This window comes from Ranitomeya variabilis, chromosome 5 (assembly GCF_051348905.1).
Source record: "Ranitomeya variabilis isolate aRanVar5 chromosome 5, aRanVar5.hap1, whole genome shotgun sequence".
NCBI classification, from domain to species: Eukaryota; Metazoa; Chordata; class Amphibia; order Anura; family Dendrobatidae; genus Ranitomeya; species Ranitomeya variabilis.
Genome location: NC_135236.1, coordinates 69,515,283 through 69,535,076, shown reverse-complemented (window position 1 = coordinate 69,535,076; position 19,794 = coordinate 69,515,283). Strand labels below are relative to the sequence as shown.

Below are 19,794 nucleotides of genomic sequence, written 5' to 3'. Positions count from 1 at the left end.
ATACCCTGGGAAGCTGAAAACATCCCACATAATAATGACCCCACACCAACAGTCTACACTATATTATCAATCTATGGAGTCAAGGCTAATAAAATGCTCCTCCGAGCATATCACATCTAGTAACTCGCATGGGAACCAAAGTTGTAATTTTATAAATGGAGTGGAGACAGACCATCCATCTGTCACGTAGTGCCTTGAGACTGAGGGCGCTAACCAGGTCCCTAGTACTAGGGGCGCCCTAGTCCATCCCTGTCTCCTGGATTACTCCTGAAGGTGCTTTGCTATGCTCCTATATCAACCCTGATCTTTCCCCTCGCTTGCGCAGAGAGGTGGAAAGCAAAGGTGTATGGGATAACATGAACCAGACAAACAGGCATAAATGAATATAACAATTGCAGAGATACAGGGTTAATGGGTGCTCTCGTCCGCTGGCCCAGCTGTCTTTAGAAAGACTGCATGGACCAGGGCTCATACCACTGAATGCCCGCTCTCTCCCCGTGGGCAGAACACTACTCAGACAACACAGTGTGAGGATAAAGTAGTGTGGCAATAATTTATAGAACCACCAGCACACAATAGCATACAGAACAGTCCCAGCAAATACCAAAGATGGTGCAAAATACAGAGTCTCAACCTTCCGCTGACTCGCCGGCATTAGAGCTACTTCCAGTGCCGAATACTCCCACCAGTTGCTCTTCACTTTTGGTGGGCCCTCATAGTGAGGAGGTAACGACAAGCTTAGGAAGCTGACAGTTCATTGTCCTCCTTACAGTATATTGCACTCCTCAGAGTCCTCAATACAGTATACTGCACTCCCCATAGTCCTCCATACAGTATACTGCACTCCCCATAGTCCTCCATACAGTATACTGCATTCCCCATAGTCCTCCATACAGTATACTGCATTCCCCATAGTCCTCCATACAGTATACTGCATTCCCCAGAGTCCTCCATACAGTATACTGCACTCCCCATAGTCCTCCATACAGTATACTGCATTCCCCATAGTCCACCATACAGTATACTCTACTCCCCATCTCCCCATATTCCTGCATACAGTATACTACACTCCCCATAGTCCTCCATACAGTATACTGCATTCCCCATAGTCCTCCATACAGTATACTGCATTCCCCATAGTCCTCCATACAGTATACTGCACTCCCCATAGTCCTCCATACAGTATACTGCACTCTCCATAGTCCTCCATACAGTATACTGCACTCCCCATAGTCCTCCATACAGTATACTGCACTCACCATAGTCCTCCATACAGTATACTCTACTCCCCATCTCCCCATATTCCTCCATACAGTATACTACACTCCCCATAGTCCTCCATACAGTATACTGCAATCTCCATATTCCTTTATACAGTATACTGCACTCCCCATAGTCATCTATACAGTTTACTGCACTTATCATAGTCCTCCATACAGTATACTGCACTCACCACAGTCCTCCATACAGTATACTGCACTCCCCATTGTCCTCCATACAGTATACTGTACTCCCCATATTTCTCCATACAGTATACTACACTCCCCATAGTCCTCCATACAGTATACTGCATTCCCCATATTCCTTTATTTAATATGCTGCACTCCCCATAGTCCTCCATACAGTATACTGCACTCCCCATAGTCCTCCATACAGTATACTGCATTCCTCATATTCATCTTTACAGTATACTGCACTCCCCATAGTCCTCCATGCAGTATACTGCATTCCACATATTAATTTACACAGTATATTGCACTCCTCTTAGTCCTCCATACAGTATACTTCATTCCCCATAGTCCTCCATACAGTATATTGCACTCCTCTTAGTCCTCCATACAGTATACTGCATTCTCCATATTCCTTTATGCAATATACTGCACTCCCCATAGTCCTCCATACAGTATATTGCACTTCTCTTAGTCCTCCATACAGTTTACTGCATTCCCCATAGTCCCACATTCAGTATACTGTACTCCCCATAATCCTCTATACAGAATACTGCACTACCCAAAGTCTTCCATACAGTATACTGCATTCCCCATAGTCCTCTATACAGTATACTGCACTCCCCATAGTCCTCCATACAGTATATTGCATTACCCATAGTCATCCATACAGTATACTGCACTCCCCATAATCCTCCATACAGTATACTCTACTCCCCAACTCTCCATATTCCTCCATACAGTATACTACACTCCCCATAGTCCTACATACAGTATACTGCATTCTCCATATTGCTTTATACAGTATACTGCACTCCCCATAGTCCTCCATACAGTATACTGCACTCCTCATACTCCTCCATACAGTATACTTCATTTCCCATAGTCCTCTATACAGTATACTGCACTCCCCAAAGTCCGTCATACAGTATACTGCACTCCCCAATGTCCTCCATGCAGTATACTGCACTCACCATAGTCCTCCATACAGTATACTGTACTCCCCATATTCCTCCATACAGTATGCTGCACTCCCCATAGTCCTCCATACAGTATACTGCATTACCCATAGTCCTCCATACAGTATACTGCACTCCCCATAGTCCTCCATACAGTATACTCTACTCCCCAACTCTCCATATTCCTCCATACAGTATACTACACTCCCCATAGTCCTACATACAGTATACTGCATTCTCCATATTCCTTTATACAGTATACTGCACTCCCCATAGTCCTCCATACAGTATATTGCACTCCTCCATACAGTATACTGCATTTCCCATAGTCATCTATACAGTATACTGCATTCCCCATAGTCCTCTATACAGTATATTGCACTCTCCATAGTCCTCCATACAGTATGCTGCACTCTCCATAGTAATCCATACAGTATACTGCACTCCCCATAGTCCTACATACAGTATACTGCACTCCCCATAGTCTTCCATACAGTATACTGCACTCCCCATAGTCCTCCATACAGTATACTGCTCTCCCTATAGTCCTCCATACAGTATACTGCACTCCCCATAGTCCTACATACAGTATACTGCATTCCCCGTAGTCCTCCATACAGTATACTGCACTCCCCATAGTCTTCCATACAGTATACTGCACTCCCCATAGTCCTCCATACAGTATACTGCACTCCCTATAGTCCTCCATACAGTATACTGCACTACCCATAGTCCTCTATACAGTATACTGCACTCCCCATAGTCATCCATACAGTATACTACACTCCCCATAGTCCTCCATACAGTATACTGCACTCCTCATAGTCCTCCATACAGTATACTGCACTCCCCATAGTCCTCCATACAGTATACTGCACTCCCCATAGTCCTCCATACAGTATACTGCACTCCCCATAGTCCTCCATACAGTATACTACACTCCCCATAGTCCTCCAAACAGTATACTGCACTCCCCATAGTCTTCCCTACAGTATAATGCATTCCCCATAGTCCTCTATACAGTATTATGACCAGTACAAAGTACTGACTGATTTAATAAACAACAAAAGTCATCGTGCCGGCTGCACTGAGATGCCGATACAGTTGAACGTACGATGACAGGTGGGAGAGCCTGATGCTGAGGCGGGCAGTGGGCCCCACTGACTCACGGACCCCATAGCAGCCGCGTGGCTTGTCACCATTGGCGGTATGCCACTGGGTTGACTTAGGCACCGGACAAATGGACTTCAGGGACTGATGGCTCCAATCACTACTAAACCACTGATGGATAGCAAGCTGGAAGCAAGAAGAGACTAAATACAGGTCCTTCTCACAAAATTAGAATATCATCAAAAAGTTAATTTATTTCAGTTCTTCAATACAAAAAGTGAAACTCATACAGTGGGTACGGAAAGTATTCAGACCCCTTTAAATTTTCACTCTTTGTTTCATTGCTGCCATTTGGTAAATTCAAAAAAGTTCATTTTTTTTTCTCATTAATGTACACTCTGCACCCCATCTTGACTGAACAAAATCCAGAAATGTAGTAATTTTGGGAAATGTATTAAAAAACAAAAACTGAAATATCACATGGTCATAAGTATTCAGACCCTTTGCTCAGTATTGAGTAGAAGCACCTTTTGAGCTAGTACAGCCATGAGTTTTCTTGGGAATGAAAGTTTCTCACACCTGGATTTGGGGATGCTCGGCCATTCTTCCTTGCAGATCCTCTCCAGTTTCGTCAGGTTGGATGGTGAACGTTGGTGGACAGCCATTTTCAGGTCTCTCCAGAGATGCTCAATTGGGTTTAGGTCAGGGCTCTGGCTGGGCCAGGAAAGAATGGTCACAGAGTTGTTCTGAAGCCACTCCTTTGTTATTTTAGCTGTGTGCTTAGGATCATTGTCTTGTTGGAAGGTGAATCTTTGGCCAAGTCTGAGGTCCAGAGCACTCAGGAAGAGGTTTTCATCCAGGATATCTCTATACTTAGTCACATTCATGTTTCTTTCAATGACAGCCAGTCGTCCTGTCCCTGCAACTGAAAAACACCCCCATAGCATGATGCTGCCACCACCACGTTTTACTGTTGGGATTGTATTGGGCAGGTGATGAGCAGTTCCTGGTTTTCTCCACACATACCATGTAGAATTATCACCAAAAAGGTCTATCTTCTTCTTATCAGACCAGAGAATCTTATTCCTCATAGTCTGGGGGTCCTTCATGTGTTTTTTTTTACCAAACTCTATGTGGGCTTTCATATGTCTTGCACTGAGGAGAGGCTTCCGTCGGGCCACTCTGCCCGACCGGTGGAGGGCTGCAGTGATAGTTGACTTTGTAGGACTTTCTCCCATCTCTCTACTGCATCTCTGGAGCTCAGCCACAGTGATCTTGGGGTTCTTCTTTACCTCTCTCACCAAGGCTCTTCTCCCACGATTGCTCAGTTTGGCTGGACGGCCAGGTCTAGGATGACTTCTGGTGGTCCCAAACTTCTTCCATTTAAGGATTATGGAGGCTACTATGCCTTTCCAAATCAATTTCTATCAGTTTAATTAAACACAGCAAGACTCCAATGAAGGAGTAGAACCATCTCAAGGAGGATCACGAGGAAATGGACAGCATGTGACTTAGATATGAGTGTCTGAACAAAGGGTCTGAATACTTATGACCATGTGATATTTCAGTTTTTCTTTTTTATTAAATGTGCAAAAATGTCTACATTTCTGGGGGTTTTTTCCAGTCAAGATGAGGTGCAGAATATACATTAATGTGAAAAAAATAAACTTTTTTTTTTTATTTACCAAATGGCTGCAATGAAACACTGTATATTATATAGTCTTTACACACAGAGTGATCTATTTCAAATATGTATTTCTGTTAATGTTGATGATTATGGCTTACAGTTTTTCAATGTCTTTTCGAAAATGTGGTTCCCAGAACTGGACACAGTATTCCAGATGAAGCCTGACCAGAGAGGAGTAGAGGGGGATAATTATTTCACGTGATCTAGACTCTATGCTTCTCTTAATACATCCTAGGTATAGGGGGCATCAGGGCGCTGCAGGCAGGGACAGGGGGCATCAGAGCGCTGCAGGCAGGGACAGGGGGCATCAGAGCGCTGCAGGCAGGGACAGGGGGCATCAGAGCGCTGCATGTCAGGGACAGGGGGCATCAGAGCGCTGCATGTCAGGGACAGGGGGCATCAGGGTGCTGCATGTCAGGGACAGGGGGCATCAGAGCGCTGCATGTCAGGAACAGGGGGCATCAGAGCGCTGCATGTCAGGGACAGGGGGCATCAGGGCGCTGCAGGCAGGGACAGGGGGCATCAGAGCGCTGCAGGCAGGGACAGGGGGCATCAGAGCGCTGCAGGCAGGGACAGGGGGCATCAGAGCGCTGCATGTCAGGGACGGGGCATCAGAGCGCTGCATGTCAGGGACAGGGGGCATCAGGGTGCTGCATGTCAGGGACAGGGGGCATCAGAGCGCTGCATGTCAGGAACAGGGGGCATCAGAGCGCTGCATGTCAGGGACAGGGGGCATCAGAGCGCTGCATGTCAGGTACAGGAGGCATCAGAGCGCTGCATGTCAGGTACAGGAGGCATCAGAGCGCTGCATGTCAGGGACAGGGGGCATCAGTGCGCTGCATGTCAGGGACAGGGGGCATCAGAGCGCTGCATGTCAGGGACAGGGGGCATCAGAGCGCTGCATGTCAGGGACAGGGGGCATCAGAGCGCTGCATGTCAGGTACAGGGGGCATCGGAGCGCTGCATGTCAGGGACAGGGGGCATCAGAGCGCTGCATGTCAGGTACAGGAGGCATCAGAGCGCTGCATGCCAGGGACAGGGGGCATCAGAGCGCTGCATGTCAGGGACAGGGGGCATCAGAGCGCTGCATGCCAGGGACAGGGGGCATCAGAGCGCTGCATGCCAGGGACAGGGGGCATCAGAGCGCTGCATGTCAGGGACAGGGGGCATCAGGGCGCTGCATGTCAGGGACAGGGGGCATCAGGGCGCTGCATGCCAGGGACAGGGGGCATCAGAGAGCTGCATGCCAGGGACAGGGGGCATCAGAGCGCTGCATGTCAGGGACAAGGGGCATCAGGGCGCTGCATGTCAGGGACAGGGGGCATCAGAGCGCTGCATGTCAGGAACAGGGGGCATCAGAGCGCTGCATGTCAGGTACAGGGGGCATCAGAGCACTGCATGTCAGGGACAGAGAGCATCAGAGCGCTGCATGCAGGGACAGGGGGCATCAGGGCGCTGCATGTCAGGGACAGGAGGCATCAGGGCGCTGCATGTCAGGGACAGGGGGCATCAGAGCGCTGCATGTCAGGGACAGGGGGCATCAGAGCACTGCATGTCAGGAACAGGGGGCATCAGAGCGCTGCATGTCAGGTACAGGGGGCATCAGAGCGCTCCATGTCAGGGACAGGGGGCATCAGAGCGCTGCATGCCAGGGACAGGGGGCATCAGAGCGCTGCATGCCAGGGACAGGGGGCATCAGAGCGCTGCATGTCAGGGACAGGGGGCATCAGGGCGCTGCATGTCAGGGACAGGGGGCATCAGGGCGCTGCATGTCAGGGACAGGGGGCATCAGAGCGCTGCCTGTCAGGGACAGGGGGCATCAGAGCGCTGCATGTCAGGGACAGGGGGCATCAGAGCGCTGCATGTCAGGTACAGGAGGCATCAGAGCGCTGCATGTGAGGTACAGGAGGCATCAGAGCGCTGCAGGCAGGGACAGGGGGCATAAGAGCAATGCATGTCAAAGAAAGGGAGCATCAGAGCGCTGCATGTCAGGGACAGGGGGCATCAGAGCGCTGCATGTCAGGAACAGGGAGCATCAGAGCGCGGCATGTCAGGGACAGGGAGCATCAGAGCGCTGCATGTCAGGGACAGGGGGCATCAGAGCGCTGCATGTCAGGGACAGGGGGCATCAGAGCGCTGCATGTCAGGGACAGGGGGCATCAGAGCGCTGCATGTCAGGAACAGGGGGCATCAGAGCGCTGCATGTCAGGTACAGGGGGCATCAGAGCACTGCATGTCAGGGACAGAGAGCATCAGAGCGCTGCATGCAGGGACAGGGGGCATCAGGGCGCTGCATGTCAGCGACAGGGGGCATCAGAGCGCTGCATGCCAGGGACAGGGGGCATCAGAGCGCTGCAGGTCAGGGACGGGGAATCAGGGCGCTTCATGTCAGGGACAGGGGGCATCAGGGTGCTGCATGTCAGGGACAGGGGGCATCAGAGCGCTGCATGTCAGGGACAGGGGGCATCAGAGCGCTGCATGTCAGGTACAGGAGGCATCAGAGCGCTGCATGTGAGGTACAGGAGGCATCAGAGCGCTGCAGGCAGGGACAGGGGGCATAAGAGCACTGCATGTCAAAGACAGGGAGCATCAGAGCACTGCATGTCAGGGACAGAGGAACAGGGAGCATCAGAGCGCTGCATGCCAGGGACAGGGGGCATCAGAGCGCTGCATGCCAGGGACAGGGGGCATCACGCGCTGCATGCCAGGGACAGGGGGCATCACGCGCTGCATGTCAGGGACAAGGGGCATCAGGGCGCTGCATGTCAGGGACAGGGGGCATCAGGGCGCTGCATGTCAGGGACAGGGGGCATCAGAGAGCTGCATGTCAGGGACAGGGGGCATCAGAGCGCTGCATGTCAGGAACAGGGGGCATCAGAGCGCTGCATGTCAGGTACAGGGGCATCAGAGCGCTGCATGCAGGGACAGGGGGCATCAGAGCGCTGCATGTCAGGGACAGGGGGCATCAGAGCGCTGCATGCCAGGGACAGGGGGCATCAGAGCGCTGCATGCCAGGGACAGGGGGCATCAGAGCGCTGCATGTCAGGGACAGGGGGCATCAGAGCGCTGCATGTCAGGTACAGGGGGCATCAGGGTGCTGCATGTCAGGGACAGGGGGCATCAGAGCGCTGCATGTCAGGGACAGGGGGCATCAGAGCGCTGCATGTCAGGGACAGGGGGCATCAGGGTGCTGCATGTCAGGGACAGGGGGCATCAGAGCGCTGCATGTCAGGGACAGGGGGCATCAGAGCGCTGCATGTCAGGGACAGGGGGCATCAGAGCGCTGCATGTCAGGGACAGGGGGCGTCAGAGCGCTGCATGTCAGGGACAGGGGGCATCAGGGCGCTGCATGTCAGGGACAGGGGGCATCAGGGCGCTGCATGTCAGGGACAGGGGGCATAAGAGCGCTGCATGTCAGGGACAGGGGGCATCAGAGCGCTGCATGTCAGGGACAGGGGGCATCAGAGCGCTGCATGTCAGGGACAGGGGGCATCAGAGCGCTGCATGTCAGGGACAGGGGGAATAAGAGCGCTGCATGTCAGGGACAGGGGGCATCAGAGCGCTGCATGTCAGGGACAGGGGGCATCAGAGCGCTGCATGTCAGGAACAGGGGGCATCAGAGCGCTGCATGTCAGGGACAGGGGGCATCAGAGCGCTGCATGCAGGGACAGGGGGCATCAGGGCGCTGCATGTCAGGGACAGGGGGCATCAGAGCGCTGCATGTCAGGGACAGGGGGCATAAGAGCGCTGCATGTCAGGGACAGGGGGCATCAGAGCGCTGCATGTCAGGGACAGGGGGCATCAGAGCGCTGCATGTCAGGGACAGGGGGCATCAGAGCGCTGCATGTCAGGGACAGGGGGCATCAGAGGACCAGGGATTGGTTATTACTGGATTTCCAGGATTTAGAGGACGAACCAATAAACCTCGGACATGATGACGGTCACTGCCCCTCAGCAGACACTATCTATGTCCTATGACGTCCCCTGTGCAGTGGTACAGTCCGTCCTGCCACTGACCGATCTGCCAGCGCCAACCGACAGTCTATCAATCAGTAACCCACGATGCGTCTCCATGGTGACTCTGCAGTAGGCGTTACAGACACGCCCACTCCTCCTCCTGATTGGCTTAACCTTGTTTTCTTCCAAGTTTTGAGTCGCTGCTGCCACACAGACCGGAAGCGGAAGTGCAGAGAGCCCCGGAGCGGCTGACGGCGAGGAGGATGGTGTCTTGGATTATCTCCCGGACGGTGGTGTGAGTATCCCCCTCTCATCAGTATACACCTAGACAGGCTTTGGAACTACAAGTCCCAGCATTCCCTGACCTGTAAGGCTGTCACAGCGGCTGGCACCCAGCTTTCCTGCTCTCCTGAATGGCAGTTGTGCCTATTATGTGGGCAGATACGGTATTGTGGGAGCTGTTGAAGCTGAGTCTCCCCCTCCTCATACAGGGAGATGGTACCTAAGGGTTAAGCCCCCCCCCCTCCTCTGTTTTATGCTGGGACCCCCATCTATGGGGCACTGTAGGGTCTGGACCCCTTCCCATGTGTCCTGTCAGTGGTCACTGAGGCTGCAGTACCTGACTTGGTCACTATAAAGGTATGGCGCAGCGCCTTGTAAATAGTGATGGGGCACGGAGCCTCCAGACCCCCCTGTCAGCTCCAGCCGGCAGATCGGTGGCATTGTCACCTTAGTTACATAGGGGGCTGGGGCGTCCTACACCGTCGTGTCACATGATGCTTCTTGGCCAATCAGAAGAAGCACTGCCGGATCATGTGATACCTGCTGTGGCGGGAAACTATAACTTATCGGGGTCCGGGGAAGATGCATTGAGGGTGTTTCTTGCCCCCTGACAATGAGCGCTGTGCCGGGTGCGGCGGCTCATAATCCTCTGCAATCCCCTACACCTAAATATAGGTTTTCCCTGAAAATCCCTTTAACTAACAGGCTTCCCAGCCCTGAGGACGGCAGCGGCTTATATAAAGCTGTAACTAAAGTGCTTCTCCACCATAAGTGCTCCTGATGGGCGAGGGTCCGCAGGCTGCACAGACTGGGTCATACACGTGGGAGCCGATCACTCGGCAGGTGACATGCTCGGGATCCATGGTGATGAGCAGGGCTTTGTGTCTTTGGGTGTGCCCGTAACGTGCCGCTGCCTGCGCCGTCCTCGCTGGTATGAGCCGGTCACATGGCAGCTGCCTCATTACCCAGAAGGCATCACACTTTTACTCCTTTAGTGTTATTAGCCCTCGCTTTACTTTTATAATTACTTTTTATTTGCTCTGTAAAACATTTCCCTTAAAGGGGAAGTCCGGCTCACATTGTTGATTTCTTGCGCCCCTTCTAGTTAGTGATGCAGCGACGGTTGCCATTTTGGATGCCTGAGGTTAAAACTAGAAATCCCTGATCCCCCTTTTCTGGGGTGTGACTTGCGCCCCCAATAGTGGGGTGTAGATCTGTCACCCGGCACTTTTCAAGGACAACCCCAAACTTTTCTACAGAGACCTGTCTTTGTGTCAACATTTGTTATCTTTCGTCCATCCAGAGAATCTAGTCCATGGCCAGTTTAAAGGCCTATTCACACTGCCACGTAGGGGCTGTATTTTACTGCCTGTGTTACGGCCACAAGTGGTGTTCATCTTAAAGGGTTTTCCCAGGACTTTATCACTGAGGACATATATTCAGAAGCATGGTGGTCTGAGCAGACCCCGCTACCGATCAGCTGATTGAGGCGGCACAGTGCCAGACATGGTGTAGTGGCCATGAGTGGTACTGCAGACTTGTGGTCTTACTATTCCTTAGGCTGTGTTCACTTGATGCCTTTTTTTCCCTTCAATTTTCTGAAAACAGTGATTTCTATACCCCTCTCCCCTTCATGGACACAGCCTTATCCTTTTCTATGTAACTTTCCATCTTTCCCATCATATATGCATGTAAATGAGGGTCCAGGGGCGCAGAATGCAGGGGGCACTGGTCTCCGGGCCGTGTAGGCAGCTGCCAGGCTTGTACACAGTCTGACTAATGCTGGCACGGGATTAGCCTCTGTTGTGCAGCGTCGTCCCGGGCGTGTGCGGCAGCTTGTAAATTCTCCCTGTGTACTCTGTATACAGGACGGGGGCTGTGTCGGCCCCTCCTCGGGGCGATGCTTGGCGTTGTGGGTGGCACATGTAAGACGTCTTTTTACTTCTCTCCTTAGGCTTGTCTTTGGGCTGCTGTATCCCGCCTACTCATCATACAAAGCTGTGAAAACCAAGAATGTCCGAGAATACGTAAGTATCCCTATAACAAAAGGCTGAGACATGGAGCCGTGCAATTTTAATTTTTTTTTCCAAAACCAATAACTTTTTTTTAAATTATTTATTTTTTTCCGTCGACAGCCATATGAGGGTTTGTTTCATGTTAAATTTTGAATGACACCTTTAGAGTTGTCCACTACTTGGACATCTTCTCACACCCCTCGCTTGGCCTTGATAAAATAATAAAGCTTATACTCCGCTCCCATGTCGGGCTGTTCCCACAATGTCGTCACCTGCTCTCACATTCCGTATTGTGACGCCGGAGCCCAATCAGCACTGGCGTCACTGTCTCCGTCTTCGTACATATTGAACATGAAGAGAAAGTCTGGTATCAGCTGCATCGTGGACTTCCTCTTCATTCCGCATACTTCCATAACTGCACCGCACTGCCCAGCACATTGCAAATGGCTGACGTTCACCTTCTTGTCTTCTCAGGTGCGATGGATGATGTACTGGATCGTCTTCGCTCTCTTCATGACAGTAGAAACCTTCACAGACATTTTCCTCTCCTGGTAAGGGCTCTAAGAACTTATAGAGACTCTCCATCTTGGAGACATATTACTGAATTCCATGACTTTAGTTTGGAACCCATGAGGAGTCCTCCCTACCTCCGAAATTATTTATTAGGTCCCTGCTATTTTGGTGGTCCAAGAGGGTCTGCATACTAATGGGGCTTGAGGTACAGCTGCCTGTTCAGGTCCCAAACAGCGATCGCCAAGATTTCGTGGGGAACCTGTAACTATGCAGAGGATCCTGTGAGCCACGCCCCAGAGGATCCTGTGAGCCACGCCCCAGAGGATCCTGTGAGCCACGCCCCCTTGTAAAGACAAAAATTAGCACTTAATAAAAAGGCCCATATCTCTGCCACACATTGTGGGTTTAAAAACAAACAAATAACTGATCACTTGGAGGAGCATTGAGAAGTGTAAAAACCTGATCACTTTTGACTTGGTGACACCTGCTCTTTAAGGGATTGGTGTGTTTTTTTTTTTGTTTTTTGTTTTTTTTTAACAAAAGATTGCCGTATGACCAGCCCCCTGATGATGACCTTGTCATACGTTATCTGCTGGTCTTCATTTTTAAATAAAGCATAGGAAATACGGTGATTAAAGGGGTTGTATCGCTTCTCCACTGGGTTGGTGAGAGATGTATGATTTCCCTATTGACCAGTGGGAGCCCCTCTGATTCTGAGACTGGACGGCGTATAGTTCTATGTGTGAGCAGGAGCGAGGATGTGCAACCACTGCTCCAGTCATACCCTATAGGAATGGTGGTCCGACACGGCCCCCAGCTGTTCTCTGCATCAGTGTGGGTCCCAGCAGGGGGCAACCTCAGCGATTTACACTTTTAACGGTTCTCCAGTCTCAGAAGAGTGACTGCAGACCGCTAAATTGTGAGAGTGCAATGTGCAGACTGTCATGATTCTGTGTGCAGGAGGCTGGGTGGTCGTGTGCCAACTAGTCTCCTGCACTCAACTCTCTACTATTGAGACTAGTCGGCACGTGACCGCACACTGTCAGGATTCAGCAGTCTGCGGTCACACTGTGCCTGCAGGCTCTTCTACTGAGACCAGATAATCCCTATAACTGACCATCCCCCGCTGTTCTTGTGCTGCTCTTTTCACTCATTCTTGCTTTTTTTTTTTTTTTTTTTTTTTTCCCCGGACAGGTTTCCATTTTACTATGAGATTAAGATGGCCTTTGTGGTGTGGCTGCTGTCCCCGTACACACGAGGCGCCAGCCTACTGTACAGGAAGTGTGTGCATCCTGTGCTGTCCCTGCGGGAAAAGGTACCGAATACTGTATGTGTGTCTCCATTCCTGTGTCCTGGCACTGAGGCACCGCAGGAGATTTGTAGGGCGTGTGCTGCGCACAGAGATTAGGAGCAATCCTATGCATTATCCGGCACATACAGGATGGGGGGGGTCTTGTCTCTGATAATCCCTGATGTATAGCGGGGTGAGGGCTCGGGTTAGCAGTGAGGAGCAAGCGTCACTGCTCCGCCGTCACTGCTCCGCCGTCACTGCTCCGCCGTCACTGCTCCGCCGTCACTGCTCCGCCGTCACTGCTCCGCCGTCACTGCTCCGCCGTCACTGCTCCGCCATCACTGCTCCCACACAGGCAGCTCCCGGCTTCCCGCATTTCTGAACAGCAAATGTATCTTACACTTGTCTTCATATTGTCAGGAATTCCAGACTCTTCTATCGGAGTTCAGCAGATATGCTGTAACACAGTGGAGGGGGGAGCGCCGGTCACACGGTGGAGGGGGGAGTGCCGGTCACACGGTGGAGGGGGGAGTGCTGGTTAAATGGTGGGGATGGAGGGGCAGCGCTGGTTACTTGGGGGGTTACTGGTTTCATGGGCGAGGGGCGCTGGTTGCATGAGTGAGGGAGGGCGAGATAATTACTCTTATTTTTCTTTCCCATTGATTTTCCCACTATTCCCAGCGTAGCTAGTGTTGGTTGTCTGGGCATGTTGGTAGTTGTAGTTCCTGTAGCTCTTGCCGCCCGGTTACTATGATGTGTTCCCGGCCTCCGTCGTCACTATCTGCCCTGAGGCGGCCATTGGATTCCCCAAGCTGCGTCTGTCCTGACCTGTTTCTTACCTCAGAGAGCAGCTGCCGGCAGAGTCTGTGCGGTGAATCCCTCGGTATGGCCTCCCGGCGCCTCCTTGCTGCTCGTCTGACCCACATCTTATTTCTTCCACCAGGAAATAGACTCCTACATTGTGCAGGCCAAGGAGCGGAGCTACGAGTCGGTGGTCACGCTCGGGCGGAAAGGTCTGAACATAGCGGCTACCGCGGCCGTACAAGCCGCCACCAAGGTACCGACACTGGTGGGAAATGTGTTCTATGGCGTGCCATAAGTGTGTACAGCGGAGGAAGCTTCAGTATTACACGGAGCTGGAAATGTCTCTCTCCCCCCCCGCACCTGTGCAGGGAATCCGGGACCGATGGTTCCATCTCAGCTCTGGCACTACAGAGGGGCACGTGTCAGGAACACGGAATGAATGTCTGTATAATATATATGGTTTGGTCTCTGTAGGGACAAGGCGCGCTGGTCGGACGACTCCGCAGCTTCAGCATGCAGGATCTGAGGGATCTCCCAGATGACGCCCCCATACACTACAGAGATCCCCTGTACCCTGATGCTGAGCTTCATCGCCGCCCTATTGGTGAGTTGTTGTTTTTTTTTTTTGTAATGTATAAATGTTTGGGGGTTTTATTCTGCCTAAAGGGGACAATTTATTTGGGGGCTAAAAATAATTTTTGCTGGTTTGTTTCTTTAATCTTTTTTGCACCGTTTGCCTTCTACATCCTCCATGTTACTGTTTCTTGCCGGCTGCAGAATGAGCTGAGACTCCATCAGTCAACTCGCTATGACGGTCTGACAGGGAGCTTGTATTGCTTGTATCTGCCTGTTTCTGAGCTCCTCTCAGCTGATATATGACCACAGACAACATTAAAGTTAATGTGACGGGAAACAAATACGCTGTAAAAGCAAAACTGTGCAAAATGTTTCATTAAACCCAGTTGCTAAAATTAGGGCTTGTTTGGTTTTTTTTTTTAGCCCCAAATACATGGATTAAGGAAAAACATTATTGTCTCCAAAGGTGGACAACCCGTATAATGTCTGCAAACCCTTCTCCCCCAGGTTACACAACTCAGTCCCAAGTCGACAGTGACTCCATGGATGAAAGGTGGTCCGACAATGAAAGCCGGACGTCGGCAAGAACCAGAGGGGGTCTACCACCCAAACCCATGCAGAGGAGCCAGAGTCTGAGGGTGTCTAAGAAGAAGACGCTAAGCAGAGAGGTGAGGGTTAATCCCGACCTGGCGGCGTAGGGAAATTATCACACGTATGAGGGCGGGATTTTTTCAGAACGAGTTGTACTTTTCAAATGGCACCATTCAAATGGCACCATTCATTTTATCATGTGATGCACTGAAAAGCGGGGAAAAAATTCCAATTTTGGTGAAATTGCAAAGAAAAAGTCCAGTTCCAGAATTGTTTTTCGTTTGTGCAATACCACCTCAAAATCGGGGCCGGCATATGTCAGTAAAGGGGGTGATTTAGCAGCACCCATGGCGTCCGCACTGGTGGGTCATTCAGCAGCACCCATGGCGTCCGCACTGGTGGGTGATTCCGAAGCACCCATGGCGTCCGCACTGGTGGGTCATTCAGCAGCACCCATGGCGTCCGCACTGGTGGGTCATTCAGCAGCACCCATGGCGTCCGCACTGGTGGGTGATTCCGAAGCACCCATGGCGTCCGCACTGGTGGGTCATTCAGCAGCACCCATGGCGTCCGCACTGGTGGGTCATTCAGCAGCACCCATGGCGTCCGCACTGGTGGGTGATTCCGAAGCACCCATGGCGTCCGCACTGGTGGGTCATTCAGCAGCACCCATGGCGTCCGCACTGGTGGGTCATTCAGCAGCACCCATGGCGTCCGCACTGGTGGGTCATTCAGCAGCACCCATGACATCCGCACTGGTGGGTCATTCAGCAGCACCCATGACATCCGCATCGGTGGGTGATTCCGAAGCACCCATGGCGTCCGCACTGGTGGGTCATTCAGCAGCACCCATGGCGTCTGTACTGGTGGGTCATTCAGCAGCACCCATGATATCCGCACTGGTGAGTCATTCAGCAGCACCCATGGCGTCCGCACCGGTGGGTGATTCCACAGCACTGACATGGCATCCATCCTCACCACTTCTCCTCTCCTTACAGGCCTCTGTCCGGAGCAGCAAATCCCGAGCAAAGAAGAAGGTGGTGCAGTCTGAATCAGAAATGTGAAGCCGGGGGGCCGCGATGGCCGACACGTCCTGGCGCCTACAAAGCTGAATACACTGAATTTTAGACCTCATTATATGTTCACGCTGGCTGTGCCTTATGGATTGTGGCTTCACAGCTCGTCTCTGATTGTGTAAATACTATGTGTCTGTAAGTATATATGTCAGGGGGCTGCAGTCTGCACTACGCTCTCCTGTGGTCACCACAAGACCCCCATCATGTCTGGGCCGGACGCTCAGTATGTACACAGGTTGGTTAGACAATCCTGGCTGCCTACTTCTCTTAATCCAGGCGTCCATATTGGCCATCAACTCTTGAGGGTCCGGAGTGTCGTCCTCTGGACTCAGGACTTTAATCCTTTTCTTACCCATATGGTGTCTTTTTTTGTTTGTTTGTTTGTTCTGGTTGCGGCCATGGTTCCTGCACAGGTACCTGCCTGATCTTTGGGCACAGGCGTACCCCCGGGAGACGGGGCGGCGCCTCTGTGCCTCCTGTCTGTATGTAAGTGACCACAGACAGCAGTATATATGTATACAGCCCCTAGGTAGTTATGTCCGGTGTATGTCACTGTTACACATCACCGCTGCGGTATAGTGCAATCTCGCGATCATATGCCTAATTCAGATCCTGCCGTAAAGGGTCGGTCCGGTACTGTTCACGACTGGTCACGTCATGCCTGACGGCGGTGCACGCGTCCCGGTGGGTATGGGCAGACATAACGCCTTTGTCATCTGTTGCAGAAGTGAGCGGCACCGGAGAGACCCCTTTAAAGGCGTTTTCTCTTTATGGCACAGACCGGATCGTAGGTTACTGACCAGTGCCCACCATTGTGCCCGCTGGGTGATGGCCTGGCATTCACATAGTCAGACTTTGCACAGACGATGCACTAATTTATTTTAGCTTATTAAGTCTGTTCTTTTTACTTCTATTCATTAAGATTATTGAGATTAAAGGGTAATGTGTTTTTATCGATGATGAGGAAATAATCAATAGGGTCAGGAGTAGTGATGAGCGAGCGTGCTGGGATAAGGTGTTATCTCAGCATGCTTTGGTGCTAACCGAGTGAGTTTGGCATGCTGGAGTAATATATGTTCGAGTCCCTGTGGCTCTGCAACACATGCAGGGATTGTGTAACAGCCGTGAGACATGCAGCCGCAGGGACTCAAACACATTATTGGAGCACGCCGAAGACACCGATAGCACCCAGCATGCTCAGATAACACCTTATCCCAGCACGTTTGCTCTTCGCTCGTTAGGAACGATGCATAAAATCTGATTTTTACCTCTTGTAAAATGTTTTCATGCCAAACAAAAACTTTTATAACCGTTGTATGGATTGAAAAAAAACAAACAAACCACGTCTAAGCTGCAATAACAAAAGCGGCCACTAGGGGGAAAAAAACAACACAGGCAGCGGGGCAGTTTTTAATGGCAGAAGTGGATCGTGGATTATAAAGAAAGAAAGAAAAAAGTGTGTCGCCCCTCATAGGCAAGAGAGGTGCAATTTATTTAAGAAAGCAGCCATGTTTTTTTTTTTTTTTCCCCCTTGAAGTGTATCTCTGATTTAGAGAAATGCAGGGTAAATATTAAGGCGTCGCATTATATGATGTCTAATTATATAGCTCAGTCACAGTCTGCAGGGCGGGTGCGAGGACCCCCATGCCCAGATGTTGCATTTGTAGCCCCCTCCGCATACTGATACCTTTTGTAAAGATCGGATGTGCCAGTCATGAGATATTTAGCTCAGAAGCAATATGCAAATCGGGCTGGCTGTGCACTGGGGGAGTGGCAATGCACATGAGCAGCATCTGTAAAGCGCATTCACACGCCCCCTTGCACCTCATGGCTGATTTGCATATGGCTTCTACACTGAGATCCTGGTGTGGGGTCTGTAATGCGCCCCCATAAATATGGGTGAAGGCGCCCCATTGTGGTAGATGGGCGATAACTGTGCCCGTCCTCTATAATGGAGAGTGACCACCCAGAGCCTCTGGAACAATGGGGGTCCGCACAGATACAGAAATCTTGTCCTTTTATGCAGCTTTTGCCTGTCAAAATTAGAAGTGGGGAACAAGGGAAACCGCCTTAAGTATTTTGTGCCTTGATGTCTTGAACGAATGCGTCGTCGTCTTGGAGAAATCCTCCGAGCCATCGTCTTACACTGAAGACCAAAAACCAGCAGGATCTCCAGCACATGCGTCCTCGGGTCGTCCACGTCATAAAGTGATGGCGTGCGGAGGCAGAGCGAGGTACAAGGACTAAGACACTACCAAAGAGCCTCCATGCAGCGGCCTCTAGGGATTTGCCTGGAGCGCCCCTTTAATGTCTTACGTTGGCCGCGCCGTAGGCCATATTGGTGGTCACCCGGCTGTCGTAGCCATGTAGGACCTATAGCCGATGACACTCACTGGCGGGGGGCTCGGGGTGGCGCTCGTGGGTAGATATGTCTGCACTTGGTCTTTGTCCGGAGACGACACAACGCGGCTTTGTCACATGTCGGCTCTAACAGGACTCGTTATGGGGCCCGAAGAGCAACTCCACTGCTGGGAAACACGGAGGATTTGTATTTTATTATTTTTAACAAGTGCCAATGTCCTCCACCGAACAAAGTGTCCTTATGTCGCGTGCCTGCCCTCAGATCTCCAGGGACCTCACCTCCAGTGCCTCATGGCTCTCACCTCTTTTATATATTTGCTTGTCTGTCCTGTGTTTTTTTTTTTTTTTTTTATATCTCAGAAAATTAAACTTTTGTTTTTGCCTATATTGTGGTCCGTGTGTCTTATTTGGTGGGATAGGAGCCTTTTGTTAAACGTCACCCTGATTAGGGCTTTAAATATTAGTAGCCCTTAGGATTGGCCAGCAATGTGTTATGAGTGGGGTCCGACTATATCTATATATATATATATATATACAGGTCCTTCTCAAAAAATTAGCATATAGTGTTAAATTTCATTATTTACCATAATGTAATGATTACAATTAAACTTTCATATATTATAGATTCATTATCCACCAACTGAAATTTGTCAGGTCTTTTATTGTTTTAATACTGATGATTTTGGCCTACAACTCCTGATAACCCAAAAAACCTGTCTCAATAAATTAGCATATCAAGAAAAGGTTCTCTAAACGACCTATTACCCTAATCTTCTGAATCAACTAATTAACTCTAAACACATGCAAAAGATACCTGAGGCTTTTAAAAACTCCCTGCCTGGTTCATTACTCAAAACCCCCATCATGGGTAAGACTAGCGACCTGACAGATGTCAAGAAGGCCATCATTGACACCCTCAAGCAAGAGGGTAAGACCCAGAAAGAAATTTCTCAACAAATAGGCTGTTCCCAGAGTGCTGTATCAAGGCACCTCAATGGTAAGTCTGTTGGAAGGAAACAATGTGGCAGAAAACGCTGTACAACGAGAAGAGGTGACCGGAACCTGAGGAAGATTGTGGAGAAGGACCGATTCCAGACCTTGGGGAACCTGAGGAAGCAGTGGAC

At 50.8% G+C, this 19,794-nt stretch overlaps 2 protein-coding genes across 2 annotated transcripts in view; one reads left to right on the top strand and one right to left on the bottom strand.

Moving 5' to 3' along the window:
* The window catches only part of SFTPC (surfactant protein C), a 31,415-nt gene extending 22,168 nt beyond the window's left edge, over positions 1 to 9,247 (bottom strand). The window contains exons 1-2 of the mRNA XM_077262145.1: positions 9,121 to 9,247; positions 5,303 to 5,365 (exon numbers count right to left, since the gene is read on the bottom strand). The gene's annotated coding sequence lies outside the window, so the exon portion shown is untranslated. The remainder of the gene's footprint in view (positions 1 to 5,302; positions 5,366 to 9,120) is intronic.
* Positions 9,248 to 9,283: 36 nt separating this feature from the next.
* Positions 9,284 to 19,055, top strand: REEP4 (receptor accessory protein 4). Its single transcript, XM_077262144.1, has 8 exons — positions 9,284 to 9,456; positions 11,398 to 11,470; positions 11,933 to 12,009; positions 13,166 to 13,286; positions 14,206 to 14,319; positions 14,541 to 14,670; positions 15,150 to 15,310; positions 16,232 to 19,055. Exons 1-8 carry the CDS (start codon positions 9,425 to 9,427, stop codon positions 16,295 to 16,297), a joined length of 774 nt encoding a protein of 257 aa, XP_077118259.1. The 5' UTR covers positions 9,284 to 9,424; the 3' UTR covers positions 16,298 to 19,055.
* Positions 19,056 to 19,794: the final 739 nt, after the last annotated feature.

Coding starts and splice junctions, on each gene's coding strand:
- REEP4 (XM_077262144.1), top strand. CDS start 9,425: ATGGTGTCTTGGATTATCTCCCGGACGGTGGT. Junction 9,457..11,397: donor ATTATCTCCCGGACGGTGGT/GTGAGTATCCCC, acceptor TTCTCTCCTTAG/GCTTGTCTTTGGGCTGCTGT. Junction 15,311..16,231: donor AGAAGACGCTAAGCAGAGAG/GTGAGGGTTAAT, acceptor CTCTCCTTACAG/GCCTCTGTCCGGAGCAGCAA.